The 18,385-nt window shown below is 33.8% G+C and overlaps 2 protein-coding genes across 3 annotated transcripts in view; one reads left to right on the top strand and one right to left on the bottom strand.

The window, feature by feature from the left end:
* LOC130644183 (hexosaminidase D-like) overlaps positions 1-18,385 on the top strand; it is a 56,033-nt gene that overhangs the window by 34,564 nt on the left and 3,084 nt on the right. The window contains exon 2 of the mRNA XM_057449686.1: positions 18,079-18,191. Coding sequence (XP_057305669.1) covers positions 18,090-18,191 — 102 coding nt within the window. The 5' untranslated portion in view covers positions 18,079-18,089. The remainder of the gene's footprint in view (positions 1-18,078; positions 18,192-18,385) is intronic.
* Positions 253-12,762, bottom strand: LOC130644179 (nuclear migration protein nudC-like). 2 transcript variants are annotated; one of them, XM_057449681.1, is made up of 13 exons: positions 12,575-12,758; positions 9,512-9,589; positions 9,365-9,409; positions 8,783-9,001; positions 4,806-4,904; positions 4,008-4,025; positions 3,064-3,132; positions 2,533-2,592; positions 2,091-2,156; positions 1,547-1,630; positions 1,037-1,105; positions 888-937; positions 253-422 (listed from the first exon to the last, which is right to left on the bottom strand). In XM_057449681.1, the coding sequence occupies exons 1-13, from the start codon at positions 12,641-12,643 to the stop codon at positions 371-373; spliced, it is 978 nt and encodes a 325-aa protein (XP_057305664.1). In that variant the 5' UTR covers positions 12,644-12,758; the 3' UTR covers positions 253-370. The 2 variants fall into 2 exon arrangements, with proteins under 2 accessions (XP_057305664.1, XP_057305663.1); XM_057449680.1 differs by lacking the exons at positions 253-422; positions 888-937; positions 1,037-1,105; ... (4 more) ...; positions 4,008-4,025; positions 4,806-4,904 and adding an exon at positions 6,355-8,363 and having other exon boundaries at positions 12,575-12,762.

Genomic DNA, 18,385 nt, shown 5'->3' with positions numbered 1-18,385 from the left:
CCACCTTATTTCGTTCAATGGCTAGTTTTAGCGGAAGATATTTTTTAAAAAGTAAATGTTTATTCCAGCACTAACTTTACCCGAAGTATCCCAACAAATTTCACAACTTAAAAAATAAACAAGTTTTATTTAGATTTTGTTTTTTTCAGGTTTTTAGCTTTTTTTGGAAGTGAGGTCAATTGAGACAAAAGCTAAACGACTATTTACATAACGATGAAAGGGTGAAATGAAATAAAAAACAACTTTTGCAAATAATCTAAAACAAATTATTTTTTTTTAAAAAAAAGAGTGCTTCTCTTAGAAATATAAGTGTACAACATTTCGAACTGAAAATCGGAAGAAAAATACCACATTAAAAGATGTTTGCGAATCACGAGATCTTGGCTTTTGAAAAGTCCATTTCTGGATGTTGTTTCATGAACCTAAAAAAAATGAAACAAACATGTATCAGCAACCAGTGTGGCCACAGATTTAAATCTTCGTAATTTTAGTTCATTCTGGTAAAAGGTGATTTTAGGAGAATAGTATAAAAACTATTTCGTATTTTAGAAGTTTTAGTACTCATAATCTAGTTCTTTAATATTTCAACGTTAGAGAAACTGTTTATTTGAAATTGCAGTAACTATGTGAATATAATTCATCAGTTCTGATGCAAGAAAAACATGCTCAATTTCACATAAAATGAAATAACACAAACGTACTATTTGAAAGAAAATGAAAGTCAGCCTATTTGAAGATTTTAGGAGAGCCCCCCTTTTGTAAGGTTATTTACAAGATTTTAGTAGGTGTGGCCAACCTTGTAACGTTTTACTTTGCGTTAAGAAAAATAACAGAGCAAGCGTTTCCACCTATGGATGCAAAAAAATGTTACATGTGCATTTAATTACTTTGCTAACATGTCTTGCTTCTTCTGTTCATCAGAAGTTGGTTTTCCCATCTAAAATCAGAAAACATGTATTTGAATGAAATTATTTTTGACATACTGCAACGTCACTACTGTCAAACAAAAGTCAAGCATTTGACAAAAACAATATACCTCTTTCTGTCTTTGATCATACATCATTTTTTCGACCATGCTTCTTGTTTCACCATCCAAATCACCAAGCTAGTAAAGATAACAATTCACTTTTAGTGTCTATAACTATCTATAACTCGGTCACTCTGCATATTCCTGCTATAGGGATTTAGTTGAGCTCCCAGACAACTTGAAAATGGGTCATTCAGAGTCCGTAGTTACTGCCTGGAGGTCACATTTATCGCATGATTTTACAAAATTTTCAGCTGACTAATTTTTAACTTCCATGTACTTTTATTATTATTACTATTATTATCGAGTCTTTGTTTTTCTTACAGAACATAGTGCGTAGCCAATTTCGAGGTTTTTTATATACGCTACGAAGTCTGCTGTTGAAATCGAGGCATGGTTCGAGTCAACTGTCCCAGTACATTTTTCTTTCTCATTATTTTTCACACTCTAAACTTACGAGAAATGTTTCTAAACCTATTTATTCCGTGACAACTATTTACAACTGGCATATCAACATACCTTTGAATTTTCTGGCTGGACTTTCTTTGTGTTTATGAGTGGGTCTGTCAACACGAGTCGATCCCACCATTCCATTTTGTTCACCTGCAGTCATGACAGAGAATTTGATGAAAAATCAGGTAATTCTAATTTCTATCCAAATAGCCTTTGTAAATCCAACACAGATTTAAAAGCACAGCGGTTAAAGTAGTCATTCTGGAAACATGCTTCAAACATTCGTTTGGATTATTAGACCGTACGTTTGTGGCAGTCATTAGTCAATTATTTTATATATTTCTGATATCCTGGTAAAATAGACCTTGATAACGAATGTTATACACACACACAAGTATCCACGTGTCAAGTAAAACTAACGGGGCTGTAAAACACCCTTCAAATATATAATAATAAATATATACTGATAAAATAGTATTACTAAATTTGGGGCAATATGATTACCCTTCTTAATTTTACAGCACAAATCAAAAGCGTTTAATTAACATGCAGAAAACTCAAATCGAGAAACATATCTGCTCAGCAAGCCCAAGAAAAAAAAATCACATACTTTCTCTAGGTTAATATGGATAAGTTTTTTATCTTCCAGTGTCCAGTAACATTCTTCCACTTTTACCTGAAAGAAAATCATAAATATACATAATCATAAATTAAAACTTGTAATCACTAAAATAACAAACTTAAAAATATGCATAACATGTACATAAAAGCAAGAAATATTTATTCTAGACACAACTGCACTGCAGCCTGATATGTGAACACACGGAAATCCAGTCCAACAAAACTTTGAAAAAGACAGTTTTAGTTTTTTCTACTGCATTTACTGATAGCCCTAATAATACCTCCCACTCATAAAATATAAAGTGTATTTTTGGAACGTCAGGTTATGACACACACACACACTTTACAACTGACCATATGTATAACATCCATAGCATACACAGTTCACATGTATGTACACTAGTAGAGAGTTGAAGAAAAATGGTGCATACCTTGTTGTATAATTCTGCGTCTATAATTGGTGGATGGCCTTTTAGAGAGACTTTTAAATGCTAAAAAAAAAATAAGGCAACAGTTACGACAATTTAACCTAATTTGAGTGACAGAAGCATAGTAAAAGCGATTAACAAGGTTGTAGTAATTTCTCAAACTAGTCGCTAGCCTGTGGGAATTTTCACTGGGAGCATGCTGTCGTGCATATTTCGTGCATCATTGCCCACCTGTTAGCATGAAGTAATGAAATTTAATCGGGTAGGGGTATCATTATAGGTGCAATTATACCGTTTTTGATTATAAAACATCTGATTTCAAAAATGGAATCATAGACACACAGTGAGTATTATACTAGACTAGTCGTTAGTCCATGGAATAATCCACGGGTTCGCTTGTTCTGAAAATTCAGCAAGAATATGGATAAAATATATCGCCTTTGGCATTTCGTGACCGTCTCGCATAGACGGGAAATATTAATACAGAGAATTAAAATATTATGACCTAAAATTGAACCAAAACTGCAAGCGTACCTTTTGTTGAAACTCCACTATGACATCTTTAGATTTGAGAGGGAATGCTACACCACTTGGAACATATAACTACATCACAAAAGAATATTCAAACTGTTAGTAAAAACAAAGAGTTAATGTCGGAAACTTCAGCCAGAAAATTATCTCACTTCTTCGTAAGAAAGTTGAATTGCTTGCTGTGTTACAGCCATATTTGTTTTTCTTATGACGTTTTGGGTGGTAATATATTAAAATGGGAAGTGAAATTTCCTGAAATTTAATGCTGTTCCCTACAATTAAGTTACCAAGAGCAGGCACATTAATCAAAAACAGTTAAATTTTGATTTCTAAATAAAAGTACGACACATCAAAATGTAGCGTAATATTTTGGTTCCAATGATTGGGAATTATGCTCTCGTTCAAATAATTTTTTATTAGTGTACTACAAAAGCTCGGTTTTCTTTACCATAAGTTTTGAGTAACAGTTGCACACCAGTGACTGATGTTATTGAAAACACACGTTGTGCAACAAAAGCAACGATGTTGTACAACAAATATTGTAGAGAATTATTTTATGTTTGCAACAATCGCGCAACAACGGTTGCTCAACAATTACGGATTTTTATGGAAACAAAGTTAAAAGTAGCTTTACTTATTTATCATACCACCGGAAGATTGTGCAATCAGATAACTGATATAATACGCGTCTCAACATTTTCAGTAAATTTCGTGATTTTAATACAGTACAGTAAAATTTGATCAACTGATCTACTTTGTGAACGTTCATGCAACGTTTCAAGTGAAATTACGATATCACAACATCAATAATGGCAGTCAGATCTTATCAGAAAAACACAGAAGCTCTTTTAGCTTGGTTAAAGAATAGAGCTTAGTTCAACAAAATTTACATCACCCTGCCATGTTTACTTACGCAACATAAAAAAAAGAAAACAAACAGAACTTACGTCTACATCACCCAGTGTCTAAAATACAAAGTTACAAAAGTTACATTATGGCAATGAATTGTTCTGACTGTTTCTTTGCAGTTTGCCCACTCCAATTTCGCTTTTTAATTCTTTGGCATTGTAGTCCTGTAGATATCATGAGTTTTCGTCAAATATTCAAATTCCTCACAAAATGCACGACTTGTGTACAAGATAGATTGCCACTTTTTTATAGAGTCAAATTTGAAGAGATTTGACAACTTTTGATGAGAATTTTCAGCCTTTTTTTTTGAGAAGATGACGCTGTTTTCATAAAACAAATTAAAGAAATTTGAGGGGATTTTCATATTTCTTTTTCAGACAATTGAGATACAGATAATGAGCGAAGAAAAAATTATAGTTGTAGAAGAGTAGCATTCTATGTATTTTAAAACGAAAACATGCGACAGGTTGAAAACTAAAATTGAGATTTGAGGAGAAAGTTGGTAAAAGATTTATTTTGAAGATTTGACGGGAGACTGCAAATTTAAATTTGAGGAGAACATAGAAGGTGAGAGGTGGCAAGCATAAAAAAATATTAGTAAAAAAATAATAATGAGAGATTCAAAAAACGTACTTGAATAAACTAGAATACTAACTCAAATTTAGGAGATGCGAGGAGACACCTTTTAAAAAAACCGCTTTGAGGAAACTATTTAAAAATTAAGGAGAACTGAGGAATTCTAAAGAGGCGCGGCAAAGTTGTAAAAAGATACGACAGCTTAAATTCGTTATATTTCGAAGTTATAGTGGAAGCGCATATTACAAAAACATATCTACCTGAACCCATCTGTATTTTTCCAAATCTGCTCCATTTCCAATATTCGGTTTCATTTTTCCTTTCGCATCTTCGTCGTCTGAATCGGAATCTTTGACATCCTGTTATAATATTACTTACAATATGAGAACAAGGTAAAAGCAACCATACATTTTTCTTTCAATGTTAGATGACATAAATTTTGATTGTACGTCAGCATAAAAAAAGGTAGAGATGTACTTTTTCACTTTGCACCAAAAAAATGACAATGGAGAAGTTGCATTATTTTTTTCGCCAGTTTTACAACTGCTTAAGCTCTCGCACAGTCGTATTAACATCTCCATTATTTTGTTAAAAAGATCTAAAATTTTAGTTGGAAACAAACTTCGGTGTATGTCCTTACAAAACTATTAAAAAGGTTTCGCATGAGGCCATGACATCACCGTATGTCGCGTATCATCGCAAAAAAAGTTGAGCTCATATGGAAGATCTTTGCCTCTAGAGGTTTTAAAAATTCAATTGCTCATATTATACATATTTATAGTAACTAAATATTTAAATTTATATAAAATGATTAAACTGAATGGCCTAAAAATGTTTTTAATTCTATGCCTTAGCAAAACCGCTAATTAACCCGCCCCAGGATTAATTTATGAAGTCGTACATTATAAATGAAATTTCGCAGTCCAAAATCAAGAAATTTTCACAAATACGAATTCATAGAAAGTATTTCATATAAAAATTAACTTGTTTTTTTTTGTGGGAAACAGAGTGTTTTCTTACGTCAATAAAATCACTCAGCCATAGAATCATTTTCTTCAGGGCGACCATATCTCTGAATTAAGCCAAAACAATCAAATTGCAGACATCGTGAAATCGTAAAAAACACAACACGCTTATTCTAAGGAAATACTGACAGTCCTTCTATTTAACACATCAGAAATTTTGACACTTTTCTACAAGGTCCGGATATCTCAGTGGTCGTGCAGCGTACTAAGCAAAAGCTGTAAATTTCATTCGCTCTGCTATCCTCAAGTGAGCTCCAAAAATGCAGTTGGTTAATCGAGTTAAGTCAGTTAATGGCGCATAGATAGTTTGTGGAATGTCATTTAAAGTGGTTAGGGACGAAAATTTAACGATTTCGGTATTTTTGGTCCCGCGAAAAATATTGTAACCGCTTGATACTTAATATATTATATATATCTAGGGAAATATTTATTTTGTTATCTTTTTTGTGGGAAAAAGATTTCCTTTATATATCACTCACATTCTTATTGTATAAGATTTCGTGGAGTATTTCGTTTACCAACTCTTCGAATCGATTCAAAACCATGTGGCTTTTATTGTTGTTGACATTTTTATGGTATATCAAAAGGTTATTAAAGAAATAATAATAAACACTCTTGCCTATTGTTAAATCTCGCGAAAAAAGGTTGGAATAAACATTAACAAAAATAATTTTTTTTGACAAATTTTAGAAGGGCAATAATTTTTATTTCTTTAAAGGAGACATTAATTTAAAAATAATTTTTACCTTGCTTTGTGGGAAATTACACGCTGTACTATAGAGGATTGCTTTAACAACACTATTTATTTCTACAATGTTAAATTTTATACACAAATAAATAACTCAACAACAATAATTTACAGAATTATATTCATGGAAACGACATTTCCACTAGCACAAGATTTTCACTTTACAACAACAGGAAGCCTTACTGACCAATAAATAAATTTACACTTTCTGCTTCGCTCGCCACATCAGAGGATGTAGAGATCGCAACTTGTGTTGTCACTAAGCTTTCCACTACACTTTCGTTGTCTGCTATGTTGGTAGTCTCGCTACTCACAGGTACGTTGATTGTATACATAAAAGTTGGACCTTGATCACCACATGGGATTGTCATATCAGTGCTACTATCTGTTGGTGAATTCTCTTGTGTAGTATTATAACTAGCAATTATATTAACCTCGTTTTCGATTGGCCCAGCCTCGTTATATGACGCTACAACAACTGCCTGGTCATCAGTGATTTCGTAAGGTGTTGCCGCTACGCCTTGTTGTTCATGACGCATCTCGTCGTGACTGTTGACTTCGCTAATTAAACCGACATTGTCAACAATTTCGCCGTTCATATTACTTTCGCTCGCAGCAGAAGAAATAATAAAGGATATTTCATCGCTTGCAGTACCAGTTTCTTTGAGTGAGCTGGAATCTAGTTCTTTTTGTTCGACTTCTATTAGAGCTTTCAGGTACTGCGTTACAAAGGTACCAGTTCGGTAGTATAGCTCCTTCCCATTCTGTGATGAAGGTTCTAATGGGTTAACATGATCATAAAGCTCCTTCAGCTTTTCAACTGGCATTGGACAGTCACATTGCAGGTCAATATCAACAGCCGTCGTATTTGTTAGATTCGGCAAAATGTCTTTGCTTCCAGCTTCCGTATTATCATTGTGAGCATAAAATATCTGAGAAGGAGTGGCACCACTACCTTTAGGGATTGCACAAGAGTTATAACCAGTCATAAAGTCTTGCAGCAGTTTGTTGATACGAGGTAAATAAACAAAATGCAAACAAAAAAGATCGGTTTCGTTCGAAATGTTCAGCGATCCTTCTTGTTCAAGCTCAGTGAATGTTTCAATAACAGGGTTGAAGATGTGTGCGTTTAAATCGTTTTTAATGATAGTAATCCACTGTACCCGTTCGAGTTTCGTGGACATCTCGACAGACATATCACCCTTCTCTTCCACCATGGCTTTCCACACGTGTGCTTTTTCGTCCCTCTCGTCTGTACTGATCATATTAGGCCAAGAATATTTGTCTACGCTGTTTTTAAAGGCCGTCAGAATGTTGCTACCGTGACTGTGTCCGGAATGTGAAGCGATGATGAACGTCATCAGTCGACTGAACATATCAAGGGCGAACGTTATGACAATACCCCATCGTTCGAGCTTACCAACCGTATCAATTCTCCACAAGGCGTTTGGTGATGGACAGTTAGCAGGAACTTGAATTCCAGGCGCTTCGCTTTTCTTAGGTCGACTTAGCTTAGGCTTAGGTTCACCTTCGGACATTGATGTTCGAGCATTTACATTGGCTATCCCAGCGTTGCATCTTTGCATCGGCCCAGACGGGTCAACTCGATGAATAGACCTTCTTAACCTTTGCCGCTGGACACGCAAGCCACGGCCTCTTAGTAAACCGAGCAATCTTTTCTCGCCAATATGCGTGTGCTCTTTTTTAATGGCTACAACAGTAGAATCTAATTCCTGATCTGTGATATCATCAAACAATTTACAATCCTCATTCAGTTTGCGAAAACGTCGCAGTGTCCCGTTGGATATCCCCAAAGCGTTTGATACCTGACCCATGGTGAACCCAAGAGATATCAATTGCTTAGCTCGCGACACATCTATTTCTACTTTCGGGCGGCCAATTCTTTTACTTGGAGAAATCTCCTCAATTATTGAGTTTTTTGTGGGTGTTTTGGACTTTCGATTTCGCTTAGCAGGTGTGCTCGATTTTGATAGGAGCGTTGAAGAGTCCTTCTTCACTCTCATTGGTCTGGGCAGAGCAGTGTCCTTAAACAAAAAATTGGGCCGAATATAAATGCAGGAACATCAACGAAACAGGTGACCTAATATGAAGTGTGTACTTTGTGTATAATATCTTTGAGCTGTACTTGCGATGTCACAACACAAGGTATATTTACAACGTAATAACTTATACAACGGAATTTTGTGGACACACAATCAATCGAGCGCTAAACTTACTTATTTGAAAAAGAAAAAAAAAATTACGTAAAATGGCCCTGGAGCGAATTTATACGAGCCAATTTACACTTTACTGAACGCTTGGCGAAAATAAATGTCAGGTGTACTAGAAATTCTTATTAAATAAAAATTAAAACCATGAAGTCCAGTAAGTCTCGCTACCCTTTTGACTGCCTGCTATAGGCAGGGTCATGCCACATTGAAAAAGAGAAAGCTTTATTATTTACCTTCTTCTTATCTTCGGTTGGCTTTGTTTCATTTTCTTTCTGGTTGTTTTGCTCGATAATTTTTTGCGCTTCTTCTTCTGTTACTTCCTCGATTTTAGCAGAGTCACTTTTCTGGCCAATCTTTGCAAACTCAGCCTCCTCCTTTTGTTTCTGTTTTTCTCTAGTTTCTTTTAACTTTTGCTCTCTTTCCTCCTTTTCTTTTAGTACCTCTTTTCTTTTCTAAAGATGTAAGGTTTTATGATGCAAGGAAGGGAAAGGACTCCTGTGTCTAAGTGAAAAAATTTGGTAGTAAGCTTATTTTTACTTATACAAGAATTGATTTTGCAGATCATGTGTAAGGCGACTCAGGTCTTATTGTTTTTCAGGAGACTTATCACTTTGAAGTGCATAAATAATTGCAAAAATTTAATTTAAAATTTTAAAATGAAAGCATGCATTACTTTTTGTATGAATAACACTTGTTAATTGCGGTCCCTTAAAGGTTTAATTTAAATTCATTTCATTCCCAAATAACAGATGATTTTTAAGTGCAACTTTCATAGAAGCAACGCTTCTCAGAGACATAGACTTAAAAATAATTACCGTTTCAGCTTTATCTTCAAATTCCTTCATGGCATCGACAACGGTCTAATGTAAAAACAAAAAGCATATTAGGATATGTACTCAGTTTACCAGAATTCGCCACAAATAAAGAATGTGTCTATAAACTTTGAAGCGTAAATTAATTACCTGACGTGGAACACCTGGAGCTGCTCCATGAAAGAAATCTGTTTTGCGAGAGAGAAAACCAAAGAATGTTTTCAGCAGCTAAAAAAGTCCAAATAACATTTTCAGTTACTGTTGTAATTGTTTATTGCAGGGCTTTTTGGGGTAAGGTAGTTTTGCTTATCCTTAATAGGGGTTGACTAAAGTTGATAAATACTTATTTTTACCAGGTAAAAAAAGGAATCTAGAACAAAAAATTTTGAAAACCAGTTATTCCAATGTATTTCAAAAAGATTTTTCAAGGAACGGACTATTATATAATCTTTTGCAAAACAAATTTTTTTGCCATATTATTATTGCAACATTTTGTAATTTTAGTTTTTTCAGGTCTTTTAAGATAAAGTAGCCTTTCTACATATGGGGACTGGCAATTATTTTTAATATAAAAAAAAACAACAACAACAAAACAACAACAAAAACTAATGGAATCAACTACTGAAAATTAGAATACATTTCACACACAGTAATGTTTGCATGGACAATCCTGCACTAACTTAGAAGGACATTTTCGTCATGGATTTAAATTAGCCATTACCCAATGGCGATTTTTGAATGGATTTAAGTAATATGAAAAGATAATACCCTTAATTTTAATACATTAAAAAAAACTTATATTACATTTATCTTGATTTTAAATCAAGTTACGCACTGCACAGTAACAAAATGAGCACCTATTCTAAACCGCTTTTTAAAGGAGTATTAGTTTCTTTTTTTGAGTCGTCGTTTGAGCTGCCTGTCCTTGGTTGAGAGACATTTGAAGGGTGTTTGTTTGGACTTCACGATCAATTTTTCGTGGACTACACGAACAAAAATTAAACATTACACCATGGCGTCCACGATAGAAAACTTCTTTGGAAGACAACAAAGACCGTATTAGTTCATCAATTAAATCAAAAACTGACGGGAAAAAATAAATTAACACTTGTTGTTTTAATTTGTTGTAATAAAGCTAGCTAAATAATAGATTTTAATCGTTCGTGAATCAAAATGCGATATCAAAACATTTTCGTCATGGATTTAAATTAGCCATTACCCAATGGCGATTTTTGAATGGATTTAAGTAATATGAAAAGATAATACCCTTAATTTTAATACATTAAAAAAAACTTATATTACATTTATCTTGATTTTAAATCAAGTTACGCACTGCACAGTAACAAAATGAGCACCTATTCTAAACCGCTTTTTAAAGGAGTATTAGTTTCTTTTTTTGAGTCGTCGTTTGAGCTGCCTGTCCTTGGTTGAGAGACATTTGAAGGGTGTTTGCCTTTCAGGAATAATTCAAGCAGAAATGAAAAAGTTGTCTGAATATTTTTTACCAATACAGTACTGTGAAAAGGTTTGTTAACACTGTGTTCGTCTTTATTTCATGTTACGCACGAACCACGATAGCCCACGATGCGTATTTTTTTAACAGTCGTGGACTTCACGATCAATTTTTCGTGGACTACACGAACAAAAATTAAACATTACACCATGGCGTCCACGATAGAAAACTTCTTTGGAAGACAACAAAGACCGTATTAGTTCATCAATTAAATCAAAAACTGACGGGAAAAAATAAATTAACACTTGTTGTTTTAATTTGTTGTAATAAAGCTAGCTAAATAATAGATTTTAATCGTTCGTGAATCAAAATGCGATATCAAAAAATATTTCTATCGCCGCTTTTCGTTTTTAAACTTTTAAAATGCAATCTAAAAAAACATTTCTATAGCCGTTCTTCTTTCTTAAACTTTTAAAACGCGATCTAAAATAGCATTTCTTTTTGTAGAGTTCAGGTAACCTAGTTTTCATTGCCATAGACGTATTTCACTATGATGCGGTATGAGTAGCTCCCAGATTTCTGCGCATTTTGACAGGCAAAAGATGGCAGCAGAAATGGTAAACATGCAAAAAGAGCATAAAATATTACTATAATTACTCACAAAACTAAAAAAGAAAATTCGTTTCGCTTATCAATCGAAGCTCTTGTTGCCATCTTATGTCTGTTTGCTCAACAAAAATGTCCTTGCCTGTGGGGTATTTACTCGTTTATTATACATCCCTTCTGTTATTATTTTAAAATCATGTTCATGAAAGCGAGAACAGCTGTCAATCATATTTTTTAAGCTATGGATGACTATATACAAAAGTTAAGCCGAGTCACAGACAACGTACGTTTCTGATAAGATATAACAGCTTAAATAAACCAACATAAAAATGTAGCCAAAAATGTACCGATTGTGTGAATCACTTCCTCTTTGTTATATATACGCTTTTAAAAAAGCTTTTGGTGATATTACTTTCCACCTATTTTTGTCTTGATTGATTGCTTTATTTAAAAAACTCTCTGGGGGCAAGGTTGATGGTTTATTTATTATTTATTTTTATATTTATGTACTTAAGGCTGCCATTAAAAATATGTTGTGCTCGCGTCCTCCCACCGACCAACTTTTGGTAATAAAAACTAGAGTGGGTAAGTCCAAAAAAAAAACAGAAAAAAAATCGCCAGATATTTTCAAAAAGAAAATTTTTTCTGCCAAAACTAATTTATCAAAATTGACAAAAACTTGCAAAAATTAATCTGTGTGAAAATTAATTCCTTTAGGGCACTCCTGTGGCTACTGACAGTTTACAGGGCGGCGAAAAATGATCTACAAACGATGTCAAGTGTCGCTATACTGTTTCAGCCCTGGGAACGAATTTGCTTCCTCTGATCTAAAAATCCCAGGAAGAAATACACCCGACCGCCCACTCGACTCATTTTTGCCAGGTCTTCAGGACGCGAACACAACATATTTTTGATGGTGGCCTATTTGAGCTTTTTGGAACCTTGTGTTGTGCACTGGTTCAATAAACGAACTATGGGACAATTATCTGACTGCAAAAACCAGGGCGGAAACTTAGTGAATAATGAAATTTTTCTGCATCTGTTTTCCAATATGTCTGCGATAAGAAAGTGTGACATAATTTCCTTTGGCCTCTCTAGCTTAAGTTCCCCTGGAAATGTAAAAACAAAATAATATTCGTATTTCATCTAGCTACCTCTTTAACACCACCTTGATGTTGCTGAGCCATAGCAAGGAGCATGCCATCAAATTTTTCTTCATCCATTACTCTAGCTTAATAACTGGACAAATAGTAACTGGAAGGAGGGTTTACTTCCAAGCGTGCTAGAAACCGCTCGACACTTCCAAGAAAAAGAGTTTATTAGGCGCCAACCAGTTCGATATGTACGACGAATTTTGAAAAATAAGTAGGACTTTTAAGACTTGACAGTTCTTAAAGATGTGTGACTTTTAGCTATTGCATCTTACTAATAGAATTACAAAGACTAACTTAAGTAAAATAATTTTTTAACTGCACGTTAAATTACAGTCTGTTAGTAGTTTATGATGATACCAATGTATCAAGTTTTAAAATAAAGCAGTCTTGACTTTACTCACTATCTTCGCAATTAAAATGGGGCGCCGTGCCAAACTCCATTGGCGTACGGCGACCTACTTTACCTCCTGATTGTGGGCGAAGAGAAGAGAAGTACTAATCTACTATGTACATGTACTTGTCTTGTTATTTTGATTTAGTAAGTGCCAGAAATAAATTTGCACAAAAACGACAAATCAAGTAAACAGGGCAGGCTAAGGTCTTCTTTCCCTTATTATATCACTAGATAGCTACATGCTGCCCATTCTAAAGATGAACAATGATAAAACACTTCAGATATTGCAATGTGTGATGCTGGAATTAAGTGAAATTATAAGAACGTAAAGGTAGCTATAGTATAGTTAGCTACAAGATTTAAGCAACACTAAATTCAGAGATATAGGATGGGCGCCCTACTAGATTAGTGGTTATAGCTCTTGTACTCCGTGTGGGAGACCGGGGATTCGATTCCTCTTGACGACGATTCAACATGGGCGAGTGAATGTTACCATAGCCCCGGGTTAACCCAAGCAATGTGGGGGAAATTGGCGAGATGGCACACTGTGTGGGCTGTTAGATGTTGCTGGGAGTTGTCTAGTAGAGCTCGGGCTCTAAATTGTGTCTGCGTAGCTCAAAATGAGCATTAAATACTCTAGGACCCTCCATCTAAGCCATGGCCCCTCCTGGAAATAATAGACATTGATATTTGTGAGGCTAGCATTCACTCGCCCATGTTGAATCGCCGTCAAGAGAAATTGAACCCCAAGAGAGCTATAACCACTAATCTACAGCGCCACAATGTTTTAACACCCTAGCCAGTCTCAAGATGGTCGACCAGTCTTAGACTGGACAATTCAGTATCTCAAGATTGGTTGGTGTTTAGCAAAATAGTGTTTCTTATAAAGGTAAATTTTATGAATTGTCAATGCACGTTTCAAATATGATTTTATTTCATTGCTATAAAAAACACATATTTGCCCCACGTTAAAGCTGTTCTGTGATTTACAATAATTTTTTGTATAACTTCAGCAGTGAGCTTTGTTCACCTTAAGCTATTGGATTACTGTGCACATCTATCTAGTGGACTTGTCTGATTATCATGGGTGTCATGTTATAATGTTTGAGCCAACCATGGTCCAAAGATGCTATTATGATCTGGGGGTAATGATGCTGCTTTTGTGATCAAGCTTTTATAAATATTCCAAACTGGATTATTCAGAGTTCCTTCTTTTTTATATCTTCAAATCTGTGTTTTTTGATGTTAACTCCATCTGTTGCGTTATTATTTGAAACGTAAAATTTTGAAGAACATGTGTTTTTTATGTTTGTTAAATATTACACCATGTTTGTTCATTGTCTCCTATGTCTTCATTATCGTTCAATGTCTCACTTGTTTTTGTCTGTTTGTAATCCATCTCTCCAATGTATTGTTAATTGTTGTATAGTTTATTGTGTCATGTCCCAATGCGATCATTTCTTGTAATATATATATTTTTAGTTCAACATGTGAAAAAGTCTTCCTCTCAAACTCCGAGGTATAGTGAGAGTTGCATCAACATCAAGTGTCTTTACTTATTTTCAAATTCAAATTCAAATATTTAAAATTCTCAATTCAAGTTAAGCAAATTTTATCAGGGCATTCAGCACAATATTCTGGCAAGCTGGTGACTTTTATTCATGTGGCTTTGTTTTCTCATTTTCAACACACTTGCCGTTTTTGCTATCAATTATTTATCAATTATTTAAATTTAGTTTCACTGTATTTAGTTTGAACTGTTTCGAAATCATTTTGTTACAAACATGTGCCGTATTTTGTGCACTGATCTGGTTTTGGGTGTTTCGCCAGAAACCCTAACACCATTACCTCAAAGGAGGTAAAAACACGTTTTTATAAGAGTTTGTTAGCAACAAAAACTTGTTTACTCCAGTTTTTTAACTTCTTTCATATCAATTTAATTTTCAGGAAACATTATTAATAATAAGATACAACTTATGTGTACTTTTCATTAAAAACAAAACACACGAAAGAATGTGTTTTCTCCTTTTAACAATATGATGTTTACCTTCTCCAATTGCAAAATAGGCTGCGATGGAGTTTTAGTTTTCCCGAATTATTGTGAAGATGTATACCTTTTTTAATTTTAACTGAAAAAGGTTGTTAGGAAGTCAAAACCTTCAGTGTTTTTATAGTATATATATATATAATCTTGTAATATGTAATCTCAAAAACTCAAAATTATGGTACCATCTTCATTTTATGTTGCTTTTTAAGCAAGTTAAACCATGTTCTTAGTAAGCAAATCCTTCAAAAAGTGCTGAAATGTAAGGACTCTTTTGAAAAATGTTCAGCTTTCCTTAGGATGTTTTTTGTCTATTCTTATGTGTCCACAACATATTTAAAGCCTCTCAGGTCTTGTTTTAAAACACATCAAGGTATTTCATGAAATGGTTTAAAACATACCCAGGTAGTAATTCAGAAATTCTCATCAATATGTAGCATGTTATGAAATAGTATAGGTAAAACATTATTATTATTGAAGATATTGTTTCAGTTTGTCTGTTCAGTAGTCACATTACTGTGAAAAGTTTACCATTTCTTAAACAAAATAGTTTAGCAGGCGATGTTTCAGGAGATCCTTCTCCCGTCATTGGGCAAAGTAAAATGATGTTGAGCATGTATTTATACAATTGCAGTGGATCGAAATTCAAAGTTACCAATCAGGAACAAGCTGATAAATACAGTTATTTAAGGTTATTAACATTTTTGGACCTAGATAGAGATAACTACTTCTTCTGTAGGCCTGGTGACCAAATCTCAGCAAGTTGATACAAGATGCTGTTTATGTGTTTGTCATGTTATACTTCGTTGATAGTTTCTTCCCATAAAAAACACAAATTCAGTTCAAAAGGCAACACACAGAATCAATTGGTAGAATAAAATACTGCGTGTACCCATTATTGCTGTATATATCAAATTGATCTACTCTTGGTAGGACAATTTTCCACTTTGTTGCACCCTGTGAAATGTTGTCCTACCTTGTGTTATCTCAAAACAACAAATAAAAGATCGTTGAAAGTCAGTAGCTAGGACAGTTAGTAGCATTATTGTATTCACACTCCTATATGTAACTTTGATTGTTTTTTTCCTCAAATGAGAAAAAAAAGAAATTTTATCATATCATCACATCAACTTTTTTGTGGGCCTGATCTCAATAATGCTAAGGATGGGGGCTTATTTTTTTAGCTATAGAAATGATCTTTGTACTGCTCAAAACTAATAACACTTCATTATGTAATATGAAAAAATTGTTATATTTTGGTATACCTACTGCATAATATCAGAGTGAGGTTAACAAAGCTATAATAAACATGACTCCCTCACTTTTTAAAAGGGTTGGTGATCATCATCATCATTTTTTGCCTAATGTCCGTTTTCCACGATAGCATGGATTAAACGGGTATATTAATGACCTTTTTCCAATCTGATCTTGACTGTAATAGATCTAAACCCAAATTTCATGGCATCAGGTACGTCTTATTTATTTTACAAGCAAACAATCACACAATTAGGCAAGCAAGAAAACTGGGTGTCACTCTCTTGCCAAGTCTTCCTTAATCTACTTAGGCTTTGCCCCAGGAATTATAAAGTCTCCACACTTACCTGATTTTCCTCCCTCACTTACCTGATTTTCCTCCCCCACTGTTTTCCTTCCTTCTTTTTAAACGAACCAATCAAATATAAATTGCTCTGGTAACATAGCATAAAATTTGAAAAAAGCATAAAATTGCTAAGTTTCGAAGTATAAAATATAGCTAAAAACATAAAAAAAATTTTCTTTTAAAAGTGACAGGCCGGTGGTCTTTTAGTATGCATTTTATGCAGACATGATTTGTATCTTATTTGTACAAACTTCACTAGATGTCTCCTTGACTAATAGTCAAATGAAACTCACTGAATTTAAGTTTTTCTTTAAACGGCGAATAAGTCCAACAAAAAATTCATACAAATAAGCTATTTTGTTGCATATTCTGTTTTGAATTCTAGTTTTAAAATGACAACACACATGACGTACATACTTGGACAAAATATCTCAAGACAATGTAACAAATGCATATCACCTATAATAAGAAGATGGAAAAAAACTGATGCAAGTGCATATATAATCGAGCCAACTACAATGAACATTCAAAAATTTGATCCCAAGAAACAATCAATGCGAGGCATCCCTTTGTATGTATCAAGGTATAGCACAAGAGGATTTACGATACAAGGGAACAAATTATATGGATCAGTAGCATTATTGCAAGACGTTTGTTTATCTTGGAAAGTTTTATCACCTGCTGACATTACTGTTGAGAGTCTTCAGTTGTTTACAGTAGTCAATCCTAAAATTGAAATACTAGTGATAGGAACTGGGGAAAAGATGGCAATGTTGACGCAAGAGGTCCATCAGTACCTGAAAAAACACAATATTGCCTTAGAGGTTTTAAGTACACCACATGCATGCTCGACGTATAATTTCTTAATTGAAGAAGATAGAGTAACTGGAGCAGTTCTTATACCGCCAAGTCATATTCCTCTTGACTAGCCTAGTTACATCCTCACTGGTGAGAGGATTTGCCACTGGTGATGATTTTAAAATATATGAAAAGTTATGCAACTTGTTAATTAGTATTCTTGTACTGTAATACACCTGTAAAGTGATTATATTTTTGTGTGAATTCAGGCTGTGAAATCTAACTTAATGAGAGTTGATTCCTCTGTGATGGGTGATGTAAAACTAGCAAATTAAGTATGTAAATGTTGTAAAAACAAAAGAAGTAAAAAAGCTGCATTACAGTTTTATTATTGCACAACAACAGCACAAAATTTAGAAAAAAGATTACAGACAAATTATACTAGTATCATAAAAGGACTCTGGTTTAAAAAGTTGAAAAATTACTGTCAAAACTTTATGTGATTTACAAATATGTGTTGTGCATGGTGCATTTGTAATAATTAGTGCGATAAATTAGCTGTCATAGATGCTTTTTGGGCACGTAGTAAAAAAATTATGAAGCAGATCTTTTTTTAAAAAAATAGTTACTGCATTTGATAAAAAAGTTCTTAATCTTTCTTTCTTCAGAAAATAAACACATGTTCAGCAATATGAAGGTTACCAACAAACTTGACATTCGTCATGTTTTATTGGTCATATTTCTTTTGGTTTTGTTGTACTGGCTTTTAATGACAGGACCTGTATGTAAATTATTTTATACTTGTGATTTTAAACTTCATGTTTTTATTCCTTGTCAACTGATCAGAATTTAAAATGCCTTTATTGTGACATCTGTTTTCCTTCTATAGATTCCCCAAGAATAACTAGACTGTAATGGAAAACACGTCTTTTTTAAATAAACCGTATAAACTTTCCTTTGTTTAGCCTATAGGAT

The sequence above is a fragment of the Hydractinia symbiolongicarpus genome, chromosome 5, assembly GCF_029227915.1.
Source record: "Hydractinia symbiolongicarpus strain clone_291-10 chromosome 5, HSymV2.1, whole genome shotgun sequence".
Classification (NCBI taxonomy): domain Eukaryota; kingdom Metazoa; phylum Cnidaria; class Hydrozoa; order Anthoathecata; family Hydractiniidae; genus Hydractinia; species Hydractinia symbiolongicarpus.
This window is presented reverse-complemented; position numbering and strand designations above follow the sequence as displayed.

Excerpts from the sequence above, each read along its gene's own strand:
- LOC130644179 (XM_057449680.1), bottom strand. The coding sequence starts at position 12,643 with ATGGATGAAGAAAAATTTGATGGCATGCTCCTTGCTATGGCTCAGCAA. Across the intron at positions 9,410-9,511 it reads CTCCAGGTGTTCCACGTCAG|ACCGTTGTCGATGCCATGAA; the intron begins GTAATTAATTTA and ends TTTTTACATTAG. Across the intron at positions 9,002-9,364 it reads TTGAAGATAAAGCTGAAACG|AAAAGAAAAGAGGTACTAAA; the intron begins GTAATTATTTTT and ends TTACATCTTTAG.